The following is a 17,762-nucleotide window of genomic DNA, read 5'->3' as shown; positions in this document are numbered from 1 at the left end:
CTGGGCAAGTGACCCCACATCTCAGAAGCCCTGTTTCCTCATCTCCAAAATGAGGAAATTACAATTAATTTGAGAGTACCGATGCAAAGAAGCTGACAGTAAGCTCTCAATAATCATTGTTTTGGCGCCTTCATAGAAAATTACCTTGCTCCCTTCGATTTATAATCTCAAAGCAGCTGACACTCAACTGGTGCTGCTGTTAAAACCTGCTTGACACTACAGCTTGCCTGGCGGCTTGTTTCTTTGCTTGCTTGATTTGCCTTTTGCTTTTAAGGGAAGAGCATTTCGAGCTGGGCATCCTGGTACCGGCATCTGCAGTTGCCTGTGACGGGTCCCTTCTTCCTCAGTAGGGGACACGCATCCATAACCCAGTACTGAAAAGCTTCCTTGAGCCTGTGCTCCACGTGCCTTGTTATTACTCAGATTAACACCATCATCAATCATCCACGTGCCATGAGCATCCACAACTGGTGGGCGCGGCCCAGAACACGGAGGTAGCCATGCCTCGTGGGTTTCTAATCTAAGCAGACAGGTAGAGCAGACACAAAGCAAAGGGCAAGCACACACACGGGCTTCGCACGTCTGCAACTTGCCTGTTGATGAATCGCAGGGAAATTCAACAAGCAGGAGGGTCCATAGAGAGCATGGGGCCCCCGTGCTTCCTCCAGAGAGCCACAGAAACTGCAGCTCTCGGCCCAGGAATCAGAAGTGCACAGGGGTATGTGCTGACCTTCCTCTCCTTCTCATTTGTCGAGAAAGAGATGAGGCGTTGCATGGGTGAAGTGAATTACATGACTCCTGTCCTCTCCAAACTGCATGATGTGCTGGGGAAGGTCTGTTACTTTCGCTGAGGAGGGTAGGCTTCCCTGGTGGCTCAGCAGTAAAGAATCTGCCTGCCAGTGCAGGAGACACAGGTTCATAAACAGACATTTCTCCAAAGAAGACATACAGATGGCTAACAAACACAAGAAAAGATGCTCAACATCACTCATTATCAGAGAAATGCAAATCAAAACCACAATGAGGTACCATCTCACGCCAGTCAGAATGGCTGCTATCCAAAAGTCTACAAGCAGTAAATGCTGGAGAGGGTGTGGAGAAAAGGGAACCCTCTTACACTGTTGGTGGGAATGCAAACTAGTACAGCCACTATGGAGAACAGTGTGGAGATTCCTTAAAAAACTGGAAATAGAACTGCCATATGACCCAGCAATCCCACTTCTGGGCATACACAGCGAGGAAACCAGAATTGAAAGAGACACGTGTACCCCAATGTTCATCGCAGCACTGTTTATAATAGCCAGGACATGGAAGCAACCTAGATGTCCATGGGCAGATGAATGGATAAGAAAGCTGTGGTACATATACACAATGGAATATTACTCAGCCATTAAAAAGAATACATTTGAGTCAGTTCTAATGAGGTGGATGAAACTGGAGCCTATTATACAGAGTGAAGTAAGCCAGAAAGAAAAACACCAATACAGTATACTAACGCATATATATGGAATTTAGAAAGATGGCAACAATAATCCTATATGAGAGACAGCAAAAGAGACACAGATGTATAGAACAGTCTTTTGGACTCTGTGGGAGAAGGTGAGGGTGGGATGATTTGGGAGAATGGCATTGAAACATGTTACCATATGTGAAACAGATCACCAGTCCAGGTTTGATGCATGAGACAGGGTGCTCAGGGCTGGTGCACTGGGATGACCCAGAGGGATGGGATGGGGAGGGAGGTGAGGGGGGATTCAGGATGGGGAACATGTGTACACCCATGGCGGATTCATGTGAATGTATGGTGAAACCAATACAATATTGTAAAGTAATTAGCCTCCAATTAAAATAAATATATTAAAAAAAAAAAAAAAAAACAAAGGAGACATGGGTTCAGTCCCTGGGTTGGGAAGATACCCTGGAGAAGGGAACGACTTACCCACTCCAGTATGCTTGCCTGGAGAATCCCATGGACAGAGGAGCCTGGCGGGCTAGTTCTTGGGGTCACAAAGAGTCAGACACAACTGAGTGACTAACATTTTCACTTTCAAAAGTAATTTATGTGATTCTGTACATTTCAGTCTAAGCAAAATTTTGAAATCATCAAATTAGTTAAATGTGCAACCCCTTCAACTAAGTATCCATTAGTTGTTCCCTGATGATAATGAAATGTTTAACAAATAGCATGTGATCTCTAAATTGTGCCAAATAAATTGATTATAGTGTCTCTTCAAGAAGTAACAAGGGCTCCATCTGCTCAGCTCCCTCAGTGAGTTTTAACGTGTTCAGACGTCTGAAACGTGGGTCTGAGATCAGGCTGGCAACACCATACAGAAGGCCAACCTCTAAAGGTGACCATGTCAGAGAAACACTCGCCTTCTCACTGGGTAATTGAAAAAGTGAAGTCAGCACCTGCCTAAGACCCCTTTTCCACTCCGAGCTGGCGGTGTGACCTCTGCCACTTACTTTTGCTAAGCCTCAGTTTCTTTGGCAATAGAATAGATGTGATAGTCTTTAAAATTTGGAGTTGTGGGGAGGGCCACACTAGATAAAGTAGGAGATGAAAGACTTCAGAACAGTGGTGGGCAGGCTTCACCCACAATAGTGATAGGTAACTGTGTTGATTGACAAGTTCGGGTGGCTGAAACCAATACAATATTGTAAACCAACTGAACTTCAAGAATAAATTAAATAAATAAAAATAAAAGTTTTTAAAAGTTATAATTCTGAGGGAGTAAAGAAAAACTTTGGTTTAACGGATACAAAGTTTCAGTTTTGCAGGATGGAGAGCGTTCTGGAAGTGAATGGTGCTGATGGTTGTACAGCAGTATGAATGCTCTCAAAGCCAGTGAACTGCACACTTAAAATTATTAAGATGCTAAAGTTGAAGTTACGTGTATTTCACCACAATTAAAAAATATAAAATAATTCACAAAAAAGTTCAGGTGAACTGAAATCATTTTTTGGAACAAAAAATGCAACTTTATTTCTTGATTTTTACCTTCTACTTCAGCAAATGGCAGATGATATTGCTCTGTCCATTTCTAATTCAATGACTTTCAGATTTATGCTGATAATTTAGGATGGGAACATTCAACTTCACATACACCCTGCGCTCCTTCACCTTCTCCCTTCCCTATCAGAATAGCATCCCTCTTCCATCTTCTGTCCCCAGAGGAATCAGCTGAAGAGTATCTCGCATGAAATCATTATTAATAATTATTACTCATTATTAATATACTCATGGACATGAGTTTGCGCAAGCTCCAGGAGTTGGTGGTGGACAGGGAAGTCTGATGGGCTGCAGTCCCTGGGGTCGCAGTCAGACACGACTGAGCGGCTGAACTGAACTGAAGGAACGGTTTGCTGTCATCGTGAAATAAGGTGGGTATGAGCGCCCTTTGCAGTGTCTGGCATGTAGTATGTGCCTATTAATAAAGTTCAGTCATATCTGATCACTGTTTATAAACCAGCGTTTCCATCAGGTTAAATGCCCTGAGTGCCCCTACTGCACCAAGACAAACCCTGGGCACTAAATATTCTTCAGATCTTCTCACAAATTTGACCCAGACTATTTTGAACACTGTACCAGGGAATTACATACGAACATTGATAATCTATAGCCAGTGGGCTACAAAATCTTTTCATAGTAAATCCTACCAAAAATATACCTCCAGTGCAAACCCCTAAAGGTGTATTTCTTAATTTATAAATTTGATGCTTTTTCTTACATATTATTAAGGCATGCATGGGATAAAACACACTCAAAATTGAAATTTTACAGGATAAACAAAGAAAATAACTTCTACAAGAATGCTATTTTATCTTATTCATTAAAAACACAAAATAATTTTTGTTTTTACAAGAAATTAGATAGCACAGTGTAAATTTTTTTTAAATGTGATTCCTTCTTAAAATCTTGGTTTAACGTAGTAAGCTAAAAGTCAGATTCTAAGTTCAGTTTACTTTTGTTTTTGGACTTAATGACTGTCCTCAATGAAAAGGGTACCTCACAATGGTCTACTGATCCAAATGGAAAAATATTTACAGTATTGACAGCAATTTCTAAATAGCAATATTTAGTATTCAGTCCTATCCCCAAATAATGCAAAGTTTATTGCTAAAATTTGCATCCCAAATGTTCATTGAATGAGGTTTTACTAAAAAAAAAACCAAACAAACAAAAAAAACCACTCTAAACTCTATTACTTATTCTTAAAACACTGTCACTTCCATGAAGGCAAAAACTGTTTCTTAATCTTTTAAAAAATGGCTCCTATCACACAGTTAACAACCACTTGTCACCACAAGAAAAGGTTAGCAAATTTAGAACACTGTTCTTCTGTAAAAAGAGACAACTGCAAAATCTCTGAGACACAAGTGATTTTTATCATCACTCTCCATCTTGCTACAAAATAACTGCAAAGATCCTGGCATTTTGTACATCTCTCCCACTTGTAAAAATCAGATCAATTGCATCCATGATATCATCTTGTTCATTGTGCATGTCTTGGGTTTGATTGCTTTGCTTTGACTGTGAATTACCACCTGGTGAATAAATTGCATGAGTGATGCTATCCCTGTACACTCACCCCTCATCCTCTTCATATTCTAAAGCAGATGCTCCATCAAATGTTATTTTAAACAATTGTTCCATCAGAACAATATTTCTAGTAAAGTTATTTACAGCTGAGATGACATCTTTTCTGACTTGTCATCCTATAATTGGTTCACAAAAGAATAGCTGTTTGTATGCTTTATTATTGAAGGAGAAGCTGTATCTGTACTTCCCTCAGCTGTATAACAAACACTACTTGATTTGTTTCAATACTACTTTCTTCAAAGTTTTCTCTGCATCTATCAGCAGTTTTGCTGGCTAAGGAATGAATATTCATTTCATTCAGTCATTCAGAAAGGATTTATTGAGCACGTGCTCTGAGTCAGTCACTGTGCTAGGTGCTGAAAAAGTAAGGCACAAAATTAAGTTCTCACAGAGCTGTATGCCTGTGCAGGAAAACAGATGGTAAGCAAAAAAAAAAAAAAAAAACCAAGTACATGTCAGGGTAAGCACTCCAAAGAAAAGTTCAACAGGATATTGGGATAGCAAGTGGCAGAGTGAGCCTTTTCAGGTGATGAGGAAGACTTCCTTAAGAAGGTGACATTTGAGCAAAGGCATTGTGGGTAAGCCATGGAGTATCTGGAAGAAGAGCAGTTGGCAGAGGAGCATCAGGGGCAAAGGCCCTGGGGTAGGAGCCTGATTGGTGTGGCTGAACCATAAGGTCTGTGTGCCTCAAGCCAGTGAGTGCAGGAAGACAAGAGGACCAGAGGTCAGAGGATTTTTTTCCCCAACCAGGATAGGAAGCCCCTGGAGGGTGCTCAGCAGTGTGGCAAGATCTAACTTAAGTTTTAAAAGATTTCTGTGGCCACCCATGGAGTATAGACTGCAATGTGGCAAGGCAGGAACAGGGGACCAATTTCAACTGTCCAAACAAGAGATGGTCTCAAAGGTCATGATAAGAGGGTAAGAAAATTGTAAGAGTCCAAATAAAGAACCAAAGAGACCTGCTGATGGGTTTGGATATAGGGCAAGGGAGAAAGGAGCTAGGGCTTTTAATCAAAGCACTGCAGAAAATGTGGTGGTAATTTACAAGGGGGAAGAAGACTGGGGGTGGGGCAAGGAATGGAGATTAAGAATTCAGTTTAGACATGCTAAATTGAGGAAGATTACATTCAAGGGAAGGTGTCAAGAAACCAGCCACTTATAAGAAGAGTCTGGAGTTACAAGAGAGGCATTTGGAATGGAAATATAAATTTGAAACTTGTCAGTGTGTAAATGGTATTAAAAGCCTTGTCACTGTATTTTCCCATGTATTATTTCAGCTGTATTTATTGCCATGGGAAGAACAAGTATTTCCTCCAGCAGTATGCCTCTTTTATTTTTTTCACAACCAAGTAAGAAACCTCAAAGGATGCTTTTAAGCACTTTCCATTATACTAATTAAAAATTTTTAAGATGTTACATTGAATAGGACATTATTTTAAGTCAATATAAAAAAAGATCTTTACTGTCTGTTTTTTCCTATCTTGTTGGCTTTATACCCTTATTAGATAGTATTCCAAGACATACCATAGTTCAGGTGAAGGTCATCGTTAGTAATAGTGGGTATAAATTTGTATTTGTGCAACTACATAGTAACTTCACTAAAAGAGTTGAGGCCACCATGGTGTTGTTTAGTAGGTGGTTGGATAAACAAACTATGATATTTCCAGATACTTTATATTATATATTATTTAGTGCTGAATGCATATTGTTGTCTAGTCACTCAGTCGTGTCTGACTCTTTGTGAGCCCATGGACTGTAGCCCCCCAGGCTCCTCTGTCCATGGGATTTCCCAGGCAAGGATACTACAGTGGGTATAAGCACCAGAAAGAAATGAGCAATCAAGTCATGAAAAGATATGGAGGAAGCTTAAATGCATATTACTAAATGAAAGAAGCCAATTTAAAAGGCTATGTATCATATGATTCCAAGCATATGGTATTCTGGAAAAGCAAAACTTTGTAGATAGCAAAAAATACCAGTACTTATCAGTGGGCACGAGGTACAGGAGTTGAATAGATGGAGCACAGAGGGTTTTTAGAACAATTAAAATATTAATACTCTGCAGGATACAATAATGATAAGCATATACCATTATACATGTGTCCAAACTCATAGACTGTACAACATCAAGAATGACCCTTAAACTACGGGCTTTGAGTAATTATGATGGGTCTACATAGGTTCATCAGTACTAACAAACACACCACTCCAGTGGGGAACGTTGCTAGGGGTGGGGCTGGACATATGTGAGGGCAAAGGTCATAGGGGAAATCTGTGTCCCTTCCCCCTAATTTTCCTCTGAGTCTTCATTGCTCAGTCGCTCAGTCGTGTTTGACTCTTTGCAACCCCATGAACTGCAGCATGCCAGGCTTCCCTGTTCTTCACTATCTCCCAGAGCTTGCTCAAACTCATGTCCATTGAGTCAGTGATGCCATCCAACCATCTCATCCTTTGTCGCCCCCTTCTCCTCCTGCCCTCAATATTTCCCAGCATCAGGGTCTTTTCTAATGAGACAACTCCTTGCATCAGGTGGTCAAAGTATTAGAGCTTCAGCTTCAGCGTCAGTCCTTCCAAAGAATGTTAAACTGACTCTTAAACTGCTACCCAAAAAATGTCTTAATGAAAATAATTCAAATTAAAAATGATATCTAGTTCTAGAAGTGGGACTGTCATTGCCACTTCTTGTGCACTTATTCTTACCTTCTACCCACGATCACTGCAGATATCGTCTTAAGCCACGTGTTCATTTGCGGGTGAGTGATTTATGTGAGACTAGACCACATCATCCTCAAACCCACTCTCCCTGACGCACGAGAACCACCGTCCACCAACCACCATCACCCCATAACTGCTTGGGAAAGTCCAGCCTTCTCTCAGGATGCTTCCCTTCTCCAATGAGAATGTGACACTGGATGTTTTTCCAAGAAGCAAAGACACCATTCACTGAGACGAGTCTCCCTAAGGGTAAAGGAACCATCTCCAAGCCCCTAAGAGGAAGCGGTGGCTTCATGACTCCCCAGTCATTGCAGCACTGCCTCCTGCTCTCGATTGGGGGAACTGGATTTCTCTCTGGTCCTTCCACTGTCAGCCCAGTCTGGGCTCTCTCAGGCACCTTTAAAGAAGCAGTAGCTCTTTCAGAACAGGAGAGCTGACTTGGAAAGTCAAGTTTTCTAGTGATTCCTATACCATGCAGGGTTCCAGCAGAAATCAGGCGACCCCCCAAATTTAAGGTAAGTTCAGAATGACTTCAGGGCTTCCCTGGTGGCTCAGGGGGTAAAGAATCTGCCTGTGATATGGGAGACCTGGGTTCCATCCCTGGGTTGGCAAGATCCCCTGGAGAAAGGGATGGCAACCCACTCCAGTATTCTCTGGAGAATTCCATGGACAGAGGAGCCTGGCAGGCTACAGTCCATGGGGTCACAAAGAGTTGGACGTGACTGAGCAACTTTCACTTTTTCAGAATGACCTACTGTTTGCAAGATGGTGGGCAGGGTGTAGGGACACCCTAGGACACCGTGCAGTCCCTTTGGGCTGCTCGTAGGCCAAGGCTCCCAGCCCAAGGCCCAAGGAGGCGAGGGGAGGGAGTGACTATGAGAACATGGAAGACAGTGTGGAAGACTGCCACTGGGAGAGGAGCAGTACCTTCAACACAGGCCACAGCCAGCCCAAGGAGATGCCACAGGGGAGTCAGGAGAAAGGATGCCCTCCTGCACCACCTTCCTGCCTCCCGTCTCCTGTCCCACTGATCAAATCCAGACAGCAAGAGAGCTCCTTCATGGAGTCGGCATCCTGGAGCAAAGAGAAGAGCAGCGCCTGGACCTAAGGAACACACAGGATAACCCACGTGATTCCCAAACGGAAGGAACCAATTACATCAGAGTCTACTCAAGGCACATTTTTAAAAATATGTGAGGACTTAACCACTGGTGGTCCAGTGGTTACGAACCACCTGCCAATGCAGAGGACGTGGGTTCGATCCCTGGTCTGGGAAGATTCCACAAGACTCGGGGCAACCAAGCCCACAAGCCGCAACGACTGAAACCCGCACACCCTATAGCCCACGCTCTGCAACAAGAGAAGCCACTGCAACGAGAAGCCTGTGCACCACGACAAAGAGCAGCCTCCCCCAGCCCTGCTCACCAAAAACAGAGAAAGCCCGAGCGCGGCAATGAAGCATCAGCACAGCCAAATACAAAAAATAAATAAATAAAACACGGGAATCCTGCAGAGACAACCCCCTTTCCCTGAAATTCAGAGTTAGCATATAGGGGTGGTAGAGAAGGAAATGGCAACGCACTTCAGTATCCTTGCCTGGGAAATCCCATGGACGGAGGAGCCTGGCGGGCTATGGTCCCTGGGATCGCAAAAGAGTCGGACACCACACAGCAGCTAAACAAAATAGAGGGGTGGAATTTAAACAACCCATGCTTTTTTAAATTCCTTATATGATTCCAATGCACAGCCAAGTTTGAAATCTCTGACTTTATAAGACACACAAATGACCTTGAAAATGCAAAGGCAGGTCACAAAATTCCTTCTCACCATAAATTCGAGCCCACAAGGCCAAATCACCCTAAGAATCTTCTGTAAAGGGACTGCATTTTACACTATTACAGTGTCAGGTCTGGGGCAGCCCTTATCAGTCAAAGAGAGAACTGTGTCACTTTCTATCCTCAAGTGGTAATCCTTAGGACAGCTGAGTCTAGGGATAAGTTTTTTGCACTGGAACGTGATTGTCCCTTTACCCCCTAAGTAGAAAAAAGAAGCAATAGCTCAAAAAGACCTGATGCCTTGAAAACTTTGTATACAAATCTAGACCCTCAACTTGAAATGATTGCAGGCTCGCATGGATAAATTTATTTATTTAAATTTATTTCCATGAGGACCATCCATTGGCAAGGCACGTCGTTCAGAAGTTTCATTATAAGATCAGGCTTTCTGTTATGATTTTTGAAGTGAAGCCAGAAGGGGGAAAAATTGACAGTCTGAACTCTAGACTCTTGGCTTCAGAAATGCCTATTAATTCAATACAATAAAACTCACAATTCCTGGTAATTCTCAAGGTGCTCTTAAAATTGAAATTGATTCTGTGAAACTGCTTTTACCTACTATCATTAAGGAAAATTCCATTTTAACTCAACTCTTTAAAAGGGAGGAGGGCATGAAGAAAAGTATTATGTCCAGGAATACAGAATGTTATTTATGAACACTGGGCCCAGGAGAAGGGAAAACAGAAGGCGTATACCCAGCCTGGACCACACGTATGTCTGCAGGTCCTGGCTCCAACCACATATTCCTAGGGACTTACATGGGCGAAGCAGCTCAGAATTTCCCATCACACTGCACAGATAAACAGCAAATTGTTTTCCACAAAAGTAACACAACTCAATATTAAAAGAAGTGTGGGCAGAGCGGCAGGGGGAGCAGAAGGCATTTCTTTACTAACACAGCCAGAGTAACAAAAGGACTTCCTTTGGGACTTCCCTGGTGATCCAGTGGTTAAGAATCTGCTTTGCAATGTAGGGGACACAGTTCGATCCCTGGTCAGGGAACTAAACTCCCACATGCCGAGGGGCGACTAAGCCTGCATGCCAAACTACAGAGTCCGGGAGCCACAGTGAAAGATCCTGAGTGCTGCAATTAAGATCCGATGCAGCCAAATAAATAAGTTTAAAAAAAAGAATTATTTTTTTAAAAAAAGACTTCCTTTGACTGCAGATGTTGGAGCGGGAAAGTAAAGTCCAGGTTTATCCACATAGTAAATGGGTCCCCGGGGCTGTGGCTGGCATGGCGAGACTCAGGCTCCCTGACAGTGTGTGAGTTTGCCACGTAACCTTGAACCGAGGCTCTTAAATGTCTTCCACCAATTTCCCGAATGATGATAGGAAGAAAAATCTGCTTACCTTACAAACCCTATCAGAGTCAAAATTCCTTTTTCTACTGGAATATCCTCAGGGCTTCCCTGGTAGCTCAGACAGTAAAGAATCTGCCCACCATGCGGGAGACCTGGGTTTGATCCCTGGGTTGGGAAGATCCCCTGGAGAATAAAATGGCAACCCACTCCAGTATTCTTGCCTGGAGAATCTCATGGACAGAGGAGCCTGGAGAGTCATGGGGTCGCACAGAATTGAACACGGCTGAGCGACTAACACTTTCACAGATATGGCCTAGTGTTTGTTCAGCCACTCCGTCGCCCAGTCGCATCTGACTCTCTGCAACCCCATGGACTGCAGCATGCAGTAGATACAGCCCAAACTGCAATGAAACACTCGCCATGAATGAGAAATCAAATGGTTGCCAAGTGATTTTTAACTATTCCTGGAGAGTTGACTTTAAAAGTAGTTACAAAGACCTATTATACAGCACATGGAACTCTGCTCAGTGTCATGTGCCAGCCTAGATGGGAGCGGGCTTCAGGGGAGAATAGATACATGTCTATGTACGGCTGAGTCCCTTTGCTGTTCACCTGAAACTACCATAACATTGTTAATTGGCCACACCCAAACACAAAATGTTTTTGGTGTTAAAAAAATTTTTTTTAAAGATAAACAAAAGAAAAAAAAGTAGTTATTGGGACTTCCCTGGCAGTCCAGTGGTTAAGACTCTGCACTTCCACCAAGGACAGTGTTGGTTCAATCCAGGTCTGGGAACTAAGATCCCACATGTTGCATGGCACAGCCAAAAAATAAAATAAATACAAGCCCTTATTTATGAGAGCAGCCAAGAGGCCAGTTTCTGAAGACAGACAGCTCTGTTTACTTAGTGTAGCAAGATGTTTTTGGTAGGGTCACCAACACTTTTTTCCCCCTTTCCCCTTAATTCCTATTATCCTGTGACTCTTCTCCTCCACATACCAGGATCTTCTGCATTTACTACCTGTATCAAGGACAGCTTACAGATCACCAAAGAACTGTGTTCCCGCCCACCATAGAGTGTAGATGTCTCTGGGAAGTGACTTCCCAGCCAGGGACTGCACTTCCCACGCCCTCTGAGCCACAGTGAGGCCAGGTGACTGAGCTCTGTCCAACTCTGTGGGTAGAAATGACACAAACTACTTCAGGATCATCTCTGCCAGGTCACTAGAAAGATGAGGAATGCCAGAGGATGCCTCATTCAGCACAGAGATTCCTGAAGTCAGTGCAAGAAAAGAGACACAGACCTCTTCCTCTATGAGACCTTCAGCATCACTTACTTGCCTGAGAACCAGTGTTGCTGATTCCTTAACCAGGATGCAGTCCGTGTCTCTTGAGAAATAACGTGATATGATATGCCAAGATAACATGCAAATACAAGATCTCATTCTTAAGAGCGGTAGAATTAATCTCCATTTAATAAAGGAGGGGGAAACTCAGGATAAGAGAAGCAACATCTTGTCCAAGGTCATTCAAAGATGATGCAGTAGTTCTAAGATTTGAGCTAGGTTGTCTGGCTTTGGAGCTACCCTGGTGGCTCAGACAGTAAAGAGTTTGCCTGCAGTGTGGGAGACCCAGGTTTGGGTTCTATGGACAGAGGAGTGTGGCAGGTTACAGTCCAAGGAGTCTCAAAGAGTCAGACACTGAGTGACTAACACTTCCACTTTTCACTTTTCTGGCTTTGAAGGCAGTGATGGCGGCAGCTTCCTCTTTGGGACAGTGTGCCCGACGGGATCCATCCCTGTCATTCAGCTGTCGCCCTCAAAGACCCAGTCCCTATCCAACATAGGATCTGAGAATGCCTAATTGAACCTACCTATCTCTAAAAGCGGCTTCCCTGGTGGCTCAGACAGTAAAGCATCTGCCTGCAATCCGGGAGACCTGGGTTCGATCCCTGGGTTAAGACATGCTACTTGAGATCTGAGAAGAAAAACAAGTTCTCTCCAAGCTCTGATCCACATAGATGCATGGGCCATAGTGTCTGGCCATCTGTCCACCGTTATCTTTGTATGACTGACCACTGCCAGGTGTCACGCCAGCCGGCATAGATGAATTAGTTAGTATAAACCAAGGTCAGTGTAATTAATCATGCAAACTTAAAGCCTTTAATGTCCAGTATTACTAAAATCATACCATAAACTTAGGACACTATAAAGGATTCATGGCCAAAACGGAGACAGGACTAAGGCCTTGAACACACCTGATTCATGTTTGAATCGAGTCTGATCCTCATTGGCCAGCAGGGACTCTTCTAACTCACTATTGTTATCAATAAAAAATTCATGTAGCCCAAACATGTATGGATTTCTATTCATGTGACCCACGGGAGAAAACCCCCAGACAATCCACAGGGGACCCTTCCCTTTGCTTTTTCCAACCAATTAGCCCAATACATTCCAGACCTACTTGCAAGAGCCAAGGAGTACACTGCCAAGGTTACCATGGCAGCCCCTCCATGTCCCCCTTGAGAAGGGCCTCCATCTGCAGACCCCATCCCCTCCATTACGGAACTGCAACACATTTATCTCCTTCACTTCCCAAGGAGGCTTCCATACTGTGCCATTGATTGTTTCAGCAATTTACCAGGTAGGGAATTCGAGCTATGGGTTAGTCATTTCCTGTACATTTCTTCCTTCACTTTTTAAAGTTTAGCGCTAAATTAATCCTTACAAGAACGCTGTGCTGCTCGGATGCCCTGATGGTGATAAGAGAGCTGATTATTCATCTGCAAGACTTATCAAAACTCTCTGACTGTCCCTGGCTGGTGGCAGACACAAGATCAGGCACCAGGAAGCTCGTTCAGCCAAAAGAAAGGACTGAGAACAAAGTAAGGACCCAACTAGACAGAAGATGCCAAAGGCAGGGAAGGGAAGAAGCTTTGCGCTGTTTTCTGAAGGATCCCAGAACTGGATTTTGCCAGGCAGTGAAAGGGATGGGCTTAAACTCCAGCAAGGGAGACCACCGGTGGCAAGAATTTACCTCCTACCCTTTTGTTCTGATAAAAGCAGTCTTCTTTATCAGCCAAATATGTTCAATCACAGAAAACCAAGAAAGAAGAGGACGTGATCCTCAAAGGAAAGCAAATTCCTCTAAGTCACAGCTGCTTCTGCAGCAGCTTTTTCTTCCTCCTCCTCGTCTCCTCCTCCTCTGCTTTCTCCTCTTGCTTCTTTTCTTCCTAATGCCTCTCAGATGATTCTGAAATTTTTCATTTCCTGGGCAGGAATGACTCCTTGCACAAGGAAGTCTACTTTTCACCCTACCCACCCCCCCTCCAACACACGGGTGTCTGAGACAACGCAATGGTTCTGAATAAATTTCTTCAGCCTCCTGACCCCCGAAAGAAGGACTGACTGGCAAAGAGTCTTGCCAAAGAACTGGCCATCTGGGAAACGGCCGCTTCCTTTGACTTAGGCCAAAGCTCTTCAATGGATGGAAGGGTTTTCCTGGCTTATCTTCATGATCTCACCTCCTCCCATTCCTGAGCCTTAAACATTTTTTCCCTAATTGCCCCCCATTTATAGAATTTTAATGCCACAGATATACAGATACAATGAATCTGTTCATGCATTGTATATCTAACTGAGCTTTATACATAAAAAGTACAAGGGGTTTTTTTTTTGCCCCCCTCCCTCCAAGAACAAATTCTGGTGCTCTTAGGAGTGTTATTGCCCTCTTTGGGAAGAAAAACACAGGCTTAAATTTACATTACGTGAAACAGAGCAGGACGCTATGGTCTTTGTCCCCCATGTCCTCAGCCAGCCTTTCGTCTGTGGAAAATCTTTAGCCAAGCAAGTAAGTTTAATCAGGGAAGTGAGAAAATGCAGAAACAACAAAAAACAGTCAAACAAGACCAAAGAATAATAGTTTAGTAATGAGGCAAAACCAAGGACCTTTAGTTCAAGATCTTTCTGTGTTGTTGGGTGTTGTCATTATAGACATGCCTGAACCGGCTAAGTCTTCTCCTGCCCCTAAAAAGGGCTCTAAAAAAGCTGTGACCAAGGCCCAGAAGGACGGCAAGAAGCGCAAGCGCAGCCGCAAGGAGAGCTACTCCATGTACGTGTACAAGGTGCTGAAGCAAGTCCATCCGGACACCAGCATCTCGTCCAAGGCCATGGGAATCATGAACTCCTTCGTCAACGACATTTTTGAGCGCATTGCTGGCGAGGCATCGCGCCTGATGCATTACAACAAGCGCTCGACTATCACATCCAGGGAGATCCAGACCGCCATGCGCTTGCTGCTACCTGGGGAGCTGGCCAAGCACGCCGTGTCCGAGGGCACTAAGGCTGTCACCAAGTATACCAGCTCCAAGTAAATATAACATGCCTAGCCGCTGTTAACGGAGAAGGCAATGGCACCCCACTCCAGTACTCTTGCCTGGAAAATCCCATGGACGGAGGGCCTGGTGGGCTGTAGTCCATGGGGTCGCTAAGAGTCGGACACAACTGAGAGACTTCACTTTCACTTTAGTTCCTTCTCAAGGGTTATAGATAATATTCTGAGCCACGTCCTGTGAGCTGTCTTATAGACACTAAAACCCCCACCAGGTGGAAGACATTAACTACATGAGGACCAGACTATAGCCATGACATAAGCTGCCCCAGTTTTGAGAATTGGCCTCAAAGAAATAGGGAAAAACCAACCCCGGAACTGAAGACTAACTAAAACCATCAAGACAACACTGATCAGACCACCTCATGACCAATTTCAAGACAACGGTCAGAGCTGACTGTGCTGTTTCTGGGTGGAGCCCCCTCCCTCTGTCTATGAAAGCTCTTGCCCCTGGTTGTCAGGGACTTTGGGGGAGCAGGGAGGGAGCAGGCCTTTGGACAGGAGCCCGCCCTTCCCTGCCCCAGTTGCCAGCCTCTGAAATAAAACAAACTTTCCTTCCCACCATGTTTGCCTCTTTATTGACTTCTGAGCGGCAACACAAAAGGTGTGATGGTCTGCTATCAAGACATGCCATGTTGAGTGGAGAAACCTGAGAGCCGAATGCAAAGGGGCCGATTTGGAGGGAAGGGGTGGGGCGGAAGCAGGGGGCCAATTCCCATCCTTTATAACATTGTCAAGGGCCAGGCGTGAGACTTGGCCTTATTTACCAGCACGGTGCCTGTTCACTCACGAGAGGCATAAATACCGCCTCCAATTCTAAAATCACTGGCTCTCCCCACACTTTGGCAGGCTCAGTGCTTAAAGGAAACATTATGCCAGGACTAATTTCGAATAAGAAACCCTTCGTCAGGGCAGACGGGGCCCTTTACTCTGCTCTGTTTTCCCCGCTTTGTGACGCCAGCTCTCTGGCCGCCCTCCACACGCGCCTCGGCCCCTCTCCATGGTGCTCTGGGCCATTCAGAGTTTATTACAGCAGTGTGTAATTAGCCAGGAATATTTTAGACCCATATTTTTATTCCTCATCTCCCTGATCGATTTTCTAAATTATGCGTCAGCACAAAGGTGTTTAAAAAAAATGCTTAACTCAGCAGCAATTAACTGCAAAGCTTTTAAAGCTTAGTTTTCATTTCATAGGTCTTCAAGAGCCAGAAATAATATCAATAATATTGAAATCAAGTTGTTTTTTACCCCTGGTTAAAAAGGCCGCAAGTGGCTTCAGAGGCACTATTATCTAAGGTGACATTAACCGATCTTTTCCTTTTCTGCTCTGTTTCTAGCTGTCACATTCTCCCTCTCTCTCTCTCACACACACACACACACACACAAACACACACACACATACACACCCCCATGGGCAGGATTTAATGGAGGGGACATTGCTCATGAAGATGATGTTTGAAAGAATGTTCGAGATCTCTGAACACTTTGGGAACACCAATGTTTTGTTTGGACTATACATCCTCATCCATTTTCTAGAACCGAAAAAGCTAAGCCTCTAAAAGCATAACCCTCACAGTTATTCTCAGTTTATACTAAGAACACAAGGAAGAAAGAGGAATACCCAGCTACCTCTTTCACAAACACTGTGTAAAGAACCTCCAATTTGCAGAGAGTTTGGAGACTCGGTTACTTTGCAGCAACGATGAGCAAGGAGTCCTTTCTGGAATTTGTACTTATTTGGAAATCAGAGCTTGCCCTTAGGGTATATGTTGATATAACTGCCCCCAGGGTCATTCACGTTCAGAGATTCTATTAAAGCAAGCGATTTGCAGGTCAGGGAGAAGGAAACTGAACGAATGGGTGTTAAGAAGAATCCATGGTTCATCATGGAATATTGCAGAAAGATGGAAGCTGGCAAAATACTTCCGCCACTGCCTTCACCTGTCAACCACCAAATGGCCACTTTACAGCCTTCTAATTCCATTGCCCCTTTCAAGTTTGCCCTTGATGCGAATTTTAACCACATTTCACCTTCAACATTTAAGTACAGAAACATGAAGGTGGGCGAGTGTATGCATGTGCGTGGTGTGTGGCGTGCGCAGCCACTCTTTGTGATCTAGCCTCAAGATGCTCCTTCATAAGATGCAGAATGAAACCTTTATTCCTAGGCTAACTTATCTGACTGAGCTCACATTCCTAAATTCTTCTTGCATCACAGTGTATTTCATCATATTATATAGAGAAGAGTCGGACACGACTGAGCGACTTCACTTTCACTTTTCACTTTCATGCTTTGGAGAAGGAAATGGCAACCCACTCCAGTGTTCTTGCCTAGAGAATCCCAGGGATGGGGGAGCCTGGTGGGCTGCCATCTATGGGGTCATACAGAGTTGGACACGACTGAAGCGATTCAGCAGCAGCAGCAGCAGCAGCAGCAGCATGGGCTTCTCCAGTGGTTCAGCAGTAAAGAATCCGCCTGCAGTAAAGAATTGATCCATGGCTGGGGAAGATCCCCTGAAGAAAGAAATGACAACCCACTCCAGTGTTCTTGCCTGGGAAATCCCACAGACGAAGGAGCCTAGCAGGCTACAGTCCATGAAGTCACAAAGAGTCAGACACGACTTGGCAACTGAGCACAAGCGTGCGCACAACCTTCATACGTCTTCTAGCTTTCCTTTTTAGCCTTGGCTGCCAGGAATCCCACAGCTAAATGCTAAGTTCAGTGGCACTAACTGGTTTTGACACACACCTTCCAGCACCACTCTCTTACCCCCATCCCATTGCTGCTCCCCCCCTATGCCCATTACATGATATTTGGCCTTTGTTCTTTTATCTTTACTTAGATATAACTTTTACAACAAGCTGCTCTATCACTTGTTTGGTAAAAATAGAAATAAAAGAAAAAGAACTAAATT

At 44.1% G+C, this 17,762-nt stretch overlaps 2 protein-coding genes across 2 annotated transcripts in view; one reads left to right on the top strand and one right to left on the bottom strand.

Moving 5' to 3' along the window:
- The window catches only part of CBY2 (chibby family member 2), a 140,228-nt gene that overhangs the window by 18,219 nt on the left and 104,247 nt on the right, over positions 1-17,762 (bottom strand). The window lies entirely within an intron of this gene.
- On the top strand, positions 14,444-14,954 carry LOC129624324 (histone H2B type 1-C/E/F/G/I-like). The gene has a single exon (XM_055542043.1). It carries the CDS (start codon positions 14,453-14,455, stop codon positions 14,828-14,830), a length of 378 nt encoding a protein of 125 aa, XP_055398018.1. The 5' UTR covers positions 14,444-14,452; the 3' UTR covers positions 14,831-14,954.

Source organism: Bubalus kerabau, chromosome 12 (assembly GCF_029407905.1).
Source record: "Bubalus kerabau isolate K-KA32 ecotype Philippines breed swamp buffalo chromosome 12, PCC_UOA_SB_1v2, whole genome shotgun sequence".
Taxonomy (NCBI): Eukaryota; Metazoa; Chordata; class Mammalia; order Artiodactyla; family Bovidae; genus Bubalus; species Bubalus kerabau.
The sequence above is the reverse complement of the archived record's forward strand: the minus strand, read 5'-3'. Positions and strand labels throughout refer to the sequence as shown.